The 9,440-nt window shown below is 31.1% G+C and overlaps 1 protein-coding gene and 1 long non-coding RNA gene across 3 annotated transcripts in view; one reads left to right on the top strand and one right to left on the bottom strand.

The window, feature by feature from the left end:
- LOC106478498 (cAMP-dependent protein kinase type II regulatory subunit-like) overlaps positions 1–9,440 on the bottom strand; it is a 103,909-nt gene that overhangs the window by 11,208 nt on the left and 83,261 nt on the right. For both annotated transcript variants that reach the window (XM_013939052.2, XM_022382191.1), the window contains exons 7-8: positions 5,133–5,289; positions 837–938 (exon numbers count right to left, since the gene is read on the bottom strand). In XM_013939052.2, coding sequence (XP_013794506.1) covers positions 837–938; positions 5,133–5,289 — 259 coding nt within the window. The remainder of the gene's footprint in view (positions 1–836; positions 939–5,132; positions 5,290–9,440) is intronic.
- The window catches only part of LOC111085078, a 17,623-nt gene that overhangs the window by 5,101 nt on the left and 3,082 nt on the right, over positions 1–9,440 (top strand). The gene's annotated exons all lie outside the window — the stretch shown is intronic.

Below are 9,440 nucleotides of genomic sequence, written 5' to 3'. Positions count from 1 at the left end.
ATGACCGTGTGAAAGTTTGCTGCTAGAAAACATGACCGTGTGAAAGTTTGCTGCTAGAAAACATGACCTTGTGAAAGTTTGCTGCTAGAAAACATGACCGTGTGAAAGTTTGCTGCTAGAAAACATGACTATGTGAAAGTTTGCTGCTTGAAAACATGACTGTGTGAAAGTTTGCTGCTTGAAAACGTGACTGTGTGAAAGTTTGCTGCTAGAAAATGTGACCGTGTGAAAGTTTGCTCTTAGGAAACTTGACATACAGAAAAACTGTTGTCGTGAAAGTTTGCTGTTAGAAATATCAGAAATTCTGTGGGATCACTTACTATGAGAAAATTAAAAAAAAAGTCTGTAAGAGGATTATCACATTACCATTATAGACAGGAAAGTGTGAGTGTACGATAACATAATAAATAGTTTGACATAGTGCATTTTTCTTGAACATTTATAATAATATTTGCAAGTTTCTCACAGCAGGATTAATTACAAAACTTAAGAAAATGTGTTATCTAAAACATACAATTATATACATCCCACTGTTAGTCTCAACTGCCATAGACTAGAGAGACTGTACTGTAACACATCTTGTAATATGATATAGATAATTTTATATACAATACTCAAGAATTACATTTTATTCATTAGAAAATATTTACAATATTAGGGATTTCTGTTGATACATTAAGTGTTAAAAATGTTACACGTTTGCTATTTTTTCTAAATACCAAGAGGAAATATCTTATTACTACCATTGTTAAAACAATATTAAACAGACTTATTATGAGAAAAGGAATATTTGAATAACGAGAAAGTCATCTTGGAATCATGAAGATAATGCTTACATTTAAAAACTGTAGCAATGGAACTCCTTCCAAAAGTGTTTCATATTCTCTCCTCTTTTTGAAGGCACCCTTCAGAACAATTTTTCTAAAAACTTGTCGATTCTGAGTTAACCAAATTCAATAGGAATTAGATTTTAATGAACTTTCTACACAAATAATTCTATACCATACAAGTATAAGTCTTAGGTGAGCTTTCAATATATTTTAAATTTCAGAGAAAAATTAGGTTAATTTTTATTGGAGTCAAATATTAAAAATATGAGTGTAGTATATAAATTTAAAAGAATGGAACTATTCATAAAAGATGGTAACAATCATATATCAACTTGACTTTCAGTTAGAGAGATTGGATCTTGAAGTTTATTTTTACTGATTTAATAACTTTCAGTCAACATGGAATTATTTTAAAAAATAACAAAACTTTACCACATGGTAGACAAGAAAATTTGTTTATGTATTATGAAAATATTACTACACAGCATATAACCAAAATAACAATTTATTATAATAAATTTAAAATGTTTTTCAGTCAGCATACCTTAATATAGATATACATTTCAACAGGAAAAGCCATTAACTGTTATTTACAAACAGCAAAAATGGAATAAAAACAAAAAATTCTAAAAATACAAGAGAAAATGGTCCTCACAGTTCAAAAACAGTAGAAAAATTTAAGATAGAATATACAATAACTTATTTGAGTAAAACAAGCTATTCACAGAAAACAAATATTAATCAACCCCTTATCATCCATGGAATGGTTTTTTTTCCCACTACCGTAGTGATGCTTTAACCATAACAAACGAGGCAAGAGGCACTTAAATGGTTCACGTGACATTTAGTGTATATATACGGGTGGAGATGATGACTAGCATGCATAAATATACAAGTGGAGATCATGAAGGGTTAATGGCAAAAATCCTTTCAGTATGATATGATTGTCAGTGAACAATAAAGGCCACAGTGTGAAAAACAGGATTTCAGCTTCACAAGTTGCTTGAAAAAACAGTAAACAAAGTATGCCACAATATTGTGATTTGAGTTATTGGGTATTAATCATACATTAAGAGTAAAAAAATTATTTTGGTGATAACAATAATGATTGAATATAAAAGTAGACTAATGAGATTTGTTTGTTACCACAGCACTGTGGATATTAATGTTGTGAATATTCAAAAAATATGACTCAATTTTTATAACAATTACAGAAAGTTGTTAGTGTTGCATACTTGAATAATATTAGTGGACTGAAATCTGAAGAGACAATTATGCAGTAGATACTAATATAAATGTACTCCAAAAATGAAAATGTTTCTATATATTCTATCTATATTGTTTAAAACATAACTTTGAGTTAGAGTTGTATACGAGATAAAATATTTGAAATCAATAAACAAATACTTTTATTAGTCATAGCTGCAATTGTTTATTTTATACTTTTCAAATTAATGAGAGTTGCTACAAAGAAATAGTATTGTAATACTTATCTGATGTAGTGGTGACTGTGTATTTAAATTATTGAAAACTAACTCCACAAACTTTAATGTGTGAAGGAAGTAATAAGGTTTCATAACTTTTGTGCCAGATTCTTATGTTTAGAACTAAAAACATTCTTGTAAATATGTATGTCTGAGACTATTTATGTTTATAATATAATGTATAAACTGGTAACATATTAATGAATGTACAAAGTAAAGGTATACCTTTAGAAATTTATGTAAATTCTTACTTTTATGTTTCAGTATGGAAAAACTATTTTGTTATAATGTCACATAAAAAGTTATAACAGAGGTTTTGCACTTGCAATAGAACAAGTTGTGGTGTAAAACCCAATGGTTCTAGAGGTTTAATAAACTAGGGTAGTTACTTCTTCCCCAAAGTAATTTCATTTTTTAAGCCATACTGGTACTGCCCTCTGCATAGTCCAATACTTCTATAAAACATGTGTTGTAAATGTTGCAAGTCTCTGAAGTGGAGTTATGTTATTCAGATAAACTGATGCCCACCACAAAGAAAAAACACCAAGAATTAGTAAACTACAAGTTAAGGAAATGTTATGTAGTGTAATATTCCATACAAGGAGAGCAAAGGAAATGTAAATAAACATGTATACAAATGAACAAAATATTTAATGATATAATACAATGTTTCTTTACTTAACTGGCTGTCTCCTTATTCACAGTAAGATTGTAAGAGCTAGAGTGAAGAGGAATTTCCTAAAACATCCACGCAGGACAAGATCAAGAATAATGAGATACCACACTTTCAAGTCAGAGTAGGGTATAGTTTGGTATCCTACAATCCTTAGATTACCAACATCAATGACCATTTCAAATAAACACATTCAAGGGAAAAAAATCCCCAACTCATACTAACTTGTACAAGTATCTGTATCACTCCTTAAGATAGGTTTACCTCAGCCCAGGGGGCAGGCACAGACAAAGACTTAAGCTGGTAAAAACTTCTAAGGTATAGATGTACTATGTAAAAGGATTTGTGTATGTTTATGATCTTTGTACAGCTGTTTTACTGGGGAGATACAAAGTTGCATGCAAATCTTGAAAAATTACTTTAATATATCCAAATTAAGACATATTATAAACTAGTTAGAAAAGGATAAAATACAATGACATCAATATATCATGCCCCAAAAGAAGATGTTATGTCACTGTACAAATTATCTTTCACCTTGCAAGTAAAATAAACCTGAAAATTTATATACTTTATTTAGGCTTTCTTTGTTCTAGATTAAAAAGAAGATGTTATGTCACTGTACAAATTATCTTTCACCTTGCAAGTAAAATAAACCTGAAAATTTATATACTTTATTTAGGCTTTCTTTGTTCTAGATTAAAAATTCCTAAAATATGATCACACAGATTTCATCCAATTGTGAACTATTTTTCATATCATCATAAGTTTTTTTAAATTTATATTGTGAATCTGTATGTATGCAGATATTGATCTAAGCTAATTAAAAATTGTATATTCTATTTCAGATGCTTAGATTCATCCAAGTCAACCATCTTCAAGTATAATTATTTTCATCATTTTTATACAGTTATCTAAACTATGAGAAATCCACTAAACTAGGACTGATCAAATCACATTGAAAATGTAAAATGTTACTTTAAAGGCATGGCACTCAGTGCAATTTCAGTTTGGAAATTTGAAACCTGAAGTTTTAATAAAAAGGGATAAGGTCATTCTAGCAACAAAACAGTTTTTGTTCCATGTATATTGAAAATGTGGCTTTGATTTAGTTGTTGAATGTAAGTTTTTACTACCTGCATGCAAAATTTAATTATACAGATATATTGCATCTTATGTATTAAAATCTGGCTGATGCCTATGCACTTACCCATGTACAAATGCATCACATCACAAATAAATACTTGTTTTAGAAAGAAATACACTGTTTTAAAACTAATCATGGTTCTATTTCGTAGTCACATATAATGAAAAAAAAAGCTACATGTAGTCCTACTTCTGTTTAAAAAAGAAAAAAGAGTTTGTATTGAATTTCAAGCAAAGTTACACGAGGGCTATCTGCATTAGCCGTCCCTAATTTAGCAGTAAAAGACTAGATGGAAGGTAGCTAGTCATCACCATCCACCGTCAACTTTTAGGCTACTATTTTACCAAGGAATAATGGGATTGACCATCAGATGATAACACCCCCACGGCTAAAACGGCGAGCATGTTTGGTGGGACGGGGGATTCAAACCTTCGGCCCTCAGATTGTGAGTCAAGTGTCCTAACCACCTGGCCATGCTGGGCCAAGAGTTTGTTGATCCACAAACATTTAGTATAAATTACCTGAGCAGGCACTATAATCAAATGCAAGAAAAAAACACATACCTACTGACTTGTAATAGTAACATCCACCACATGCTGTATTTTGATTAAGACCAGATTCTTGTACACTAAGATATGTACTTGACCTCTCATATCTTAAATTCAACAACAACAACAATAAAAAAACCACCTAACTTGGCCCTAATCCAACCAGAAGAGCCAGACAATATTTAAATGCATATTCATAACACTACTATGTCTAAAACCATACACTGCAATTTTAAATTGGAATAAATGTTTTCTTTAAGATATAGAAATCCCACAATCCACTAATTTCTCACGAATATTCTGAAACTTTACTGTTTATCCTAATAACTTATTAGTTATATTTACTGACCATTTTTTTCAAATTTTTCCTTTACGTATGAACTAAAAAAATATTCTAAAATAAAAACTTTGATTCACACTTGCAAATATTCAGTCATTCACAAAAATTACCATAGCCCAAAGGGATCCATCAGTTGCAGCCTTGATTGTAGCTGCTCGAGGCTGGTTGTACATCAAAGCCAGTTCACCAAAACTTCCAGTGTTATCATATTTGCCCACAAATTTTTCATGTTCTTGATCTGTGTTGACATGGATATTGTAAATTCCACTAATTAAAAAAAGAAGAAAATTATTAATATAATACACAAATATAATATTTGTAATATGAATTACAGACTGAAATAATCGTGAGTGTTCATAATGTATAGTTAGCACAAAAGAAAGAGAGAGTCTAACTACTGCTGAAATAATCATGTGTTCAAAGAGTCTAACTATTGTAGCTCCATCTTCAGAATAGCTACATTTTTTCTTTTTATCACTGTATATTGTTGAACTAAACCAGTCACAATCAATAACTCCTCCATGTGCTAGCATGAATTAATGTTGCCTGGGCCAAGGCTACTGCTATAAATTTAGCCAAATAGGCCAACTTACTTAGCCAGAGTTTATCCTTTCTTGTTAATATTTTTTTTTTGCTCATTTGTTATATATTTACTTTTATTATTTAGTAATATTTCAATGACTTTAAAGAATAAACGACGTGCTACTTATTAAAAATAGATATTTGGTTAAAAAAGCTGTACTCTACAATAGAATGAAAATATGGTGAATTAACTAAATACCTGAAACTTTTTTTGCAACAAAACAACTACCAAATATGCTGAGGAAAACCTAAAATGTATCTGAAGAAGTTTATGAGAAACCAAAAGAGTAAATAGCAAATTACACCAAGATGGTTCATTGTCATATTTAGAAGAATTAATTACATGTTTATGTTGTAGCATTAAAGGAATTTATTCTAACAGTATTCCATGTAGTATAGAAATATGTATATAAGATTGAATACAAGAATTTCATTCAGTGTGTTAGAACAAAGAAAATTATTTTACAGTTCCCTGCAAATTCATATCTTCAAACATCAAAGTTTAACATTATCAATACATGCAAGGAGGTACCACAAGGTGTGTTAATATCCCAAATGATAAAATTATAAATTAAACTAATTTTCATGTTTTGTGGTATAGAAGCTCACATTAGTAGTATAGAAAATTAGGCACTCTCTTAATTAAGAAGAGCCTAAACTTAGGTAACTAATCAACCATGTCTCTATATTGGTTTTCTACAGTTTATTAACGTTTTAAATGTTATCTTTACTGTAACAGACAAAGTAATTTTTGATAAAATAATGATATTTCCAAGATGTTATTAAATGTACAGTGTTCTTATGGTACTCAATGATTAACTTCTGAAAATAGATATAACTGTGTCAATTTTTGGAATGTTTCCAAGTGTGTAACACATGGTTTGTGGTATAGTTTTGTGATAGTGCACTGCCATGATGAGAAGGTCAGTGTTAAAGGCTGAAACTGTTGAGTGATGCTGAATTACTAGGCGAGTTAAGTTTGTTCCCTAGTGTTGTTAATTGGCGTGAGAGAGCAGAGACATCCAACAACTGTATCTGCAAAATGAAGCTGAAGAGTTTGACTCCGTTTTTTGTTAAATAGGATGCGACTTCCTCGGGGGCTGAATAAACAGACAGAGTTTGAATTTTCTTGCTTGGCATATATTCAGTCAGAATATTCTTTCATATTTGATATAGTTAGTTAGCTAAATTTTCTACCCAAAGAAAGCAGGCAGACATAGTGATTTCAATTCTTAGTAAGTATTTTTGTTTCTTAAATACTGTGAATAAACAATGTTTGTGTAACTAATGGGTGTGAATAATTTCTTCTTCCTAATTATCACAAACACTACAAATGCTGACAAACGATTTCAAATTAAAATAACACACTGAAAATGTAAATAAAGAAAACTGTATTTGTAAATACCCACTAAAAAATCAACAACAGAAACACACACAACATAATCCATGAATTTATCCTGTAATGTTTGTGTCAATAAAAATTTGATTTAAAGACAAAAGGTTATTGTTCTTTCACTAAATCCTCTAAATCTAACCTATTTCATCTAGTATTTAAAAAACAATACTATGATAGTAAGCTTAGCAAAAAAGATGTTTTATAAACCTTTAAACATCTTAATAAAACAACATATTTACATTTTTAAAAACTTAAGTAAAAATGGTCAATATTTCAATACATTTTTTTAAACATTTAATGGTTGTAACACTGAACTTTATCAAGTAGCTACTAGCTGACATTAAATGAAAGAAAAAGTGTAGATGTTCATATATACAAGAATCATTTTAAAGACATACATACCATGTGTACAAACAGAGGTTGTGCTTTTTATGTTTTGTCATTCACTTGGCAATGGCATAGTGTTTTCAAATACAGTATAGAACAAGCAGATTTTATTGGTACTTGGTATTGGATAGTGTGATTTTAATGAATGTTAGAAACGAAATAAAAACTAGGATATACTTGCCACACAGACGTAACTTTTGTTAAAAAGTGCCTTAATGGCATTTGCAACAGGGCTGATTATCTTTCAGCTCAGACGGTAAAGTACACATTTGACAATAAAGAGGTCCTAGCTAAGATCTTTCGCCATACAAGAAGAAAAATTGGCATCCAGCTAGTGGTAATCCTATAATCTTGAGTACATACCTTGTTTGTGATAAAAGAAGACTGTAGTAGTGTGAAAAGCAGTTAATTTCTGCTGGATCACTCCACATACAAGAACTGAAGTTGGAGACACTATAGTTAATTTTAAAACTGCCTCAGATAAATTGTGATTTTATATTTGACTGACAACTCCACTTCGGCACAAACCAACAGTAGTCTCAATAACATTTGAGTTATCTTCCGAAACTCAAAATCTCCCCCACTGATCAACATTGATCTGGTACATTTTTTGTCCATAGATTAAGCACTGGGTATGTGTTGTCAAAAGTTAGACTACTAGCAGCAGATAGTGGGTTAACCCTTTAGCTTAGTCCAATTGTCATACAACAAGTAGAGAAGATGCAAATGTTGGTTTACACACACATTTACTATAAGGTCAAAGGAGATGTTAAAAGTGAAACAACATTGTTACATTAACACTAGGATTAAACATATATAAACATTCCTCTAAAGTTTTACTATTACTGTATTTTATGTGTTTGTGTTACATATATAAAAAAATCATTCTGTTTTTAAAGGGATGATTACAAGAATGAGGAAAATAGTTTTTTACTTGAGGCATTATGGGAAATGTCCCAAGATAAACTTATAGATTTGAGCCTATAGCCTTGCAAATGTTAATATTAAGATCAAAGTTAGGGTTTCTTAAACATTAAGTTATTGTTCTATTAAGTCGTCAAGAAATTAATGTCCCTTTTTTAGATGGAAAAACCAGAACAACTTATATATCAAAAATAAAATATTTATTAAATGAAATAGCCTCCATTCTTATTGGTGATGCTTTTCCATCTTACAATCAGGATGTTAATGTCCTGATTAAATAAATCACTTGGCTTTGAAGCAAAAAACATGTCGTTGTCCAATTTAACACCTTCCACATTTGCATACGTTTTCCCATTAAGATGGTATTGCAGCAAATGAAAAAGATGGTAATCTGATGGTGCCATATCTGGAGAATATGGTGGGTGGGGAGAACTTCGCAACCCAACTCCATAATCTTGTGTTGCGTCAAACGTACAACATGTGGATATGCATTGTCACAGAGAAGAACACCTTTCTGATTGACAAGTGAAGGGCGTTTCTGATGAAGGGCTTGATTTAAATGTTTCAGTTGCTGACTATAGATCTCTGCATTGACAGTTTACTGTGGATTGAGGAGTTCGAAATGAATTACTCCTTTGATATCCCACCAAATGCAAAGCATCACTTTCTACCGATGGAGTCCAGGTTTTGGGGTCAGAAGTGGTTTGTCTAGCACTGAGCCATTGTTTTTGGTATTTAATATTCACACAGAGAATCCATTTTTCATCACTGGTGACAATTCTGTCCAAAAATGGTTCACGTGCATTATGCGCCAGAAGAGACGAAGCAACGTTCACATGTTGGAAACGATGATCATAGGAGAATTCATGAGGCACCCAAACACCTTCTTTATGGAGTTTTCCCATATTCCTTAGGTACTAACGTATTGTTTCATGAAAGACATGCAATTTCAGGGCCATTTTACGAGTGAGTTGCATTGAGTTAGACTCACCAAGCATATTCAGAGCATCAATATCAATTCCAACATGTTGGCCCCTGCCATCACAGTTTTTACAGCTAAAATCACCTGAACAAAATTTGCTGAACCATCATTGACACTTATGAACGTTCAAAACATTTCCATTAAACG

This window comes from Limulus polyphemus, unplaced genomic scaffold (genome assembly GCF_000517525.1).
Source record: "Limulus polyphemus unplaced genomic scaffold, Limulus_polyphemus-2.1.2 Scaffold11, whole genome shotgun sequence".
Taxonomy (NCBI): domain Eukaryota; kingdom Metazoa; phylum Arthropoda; class Merostomata; order Xiphosura; family Limulidae; genus Limulus; species Limulus polyphemus.
Note: the sequence above shows the minus strand (reverse complement) of the source record. Positions and strands in the feature narration are given on the sequence as shown.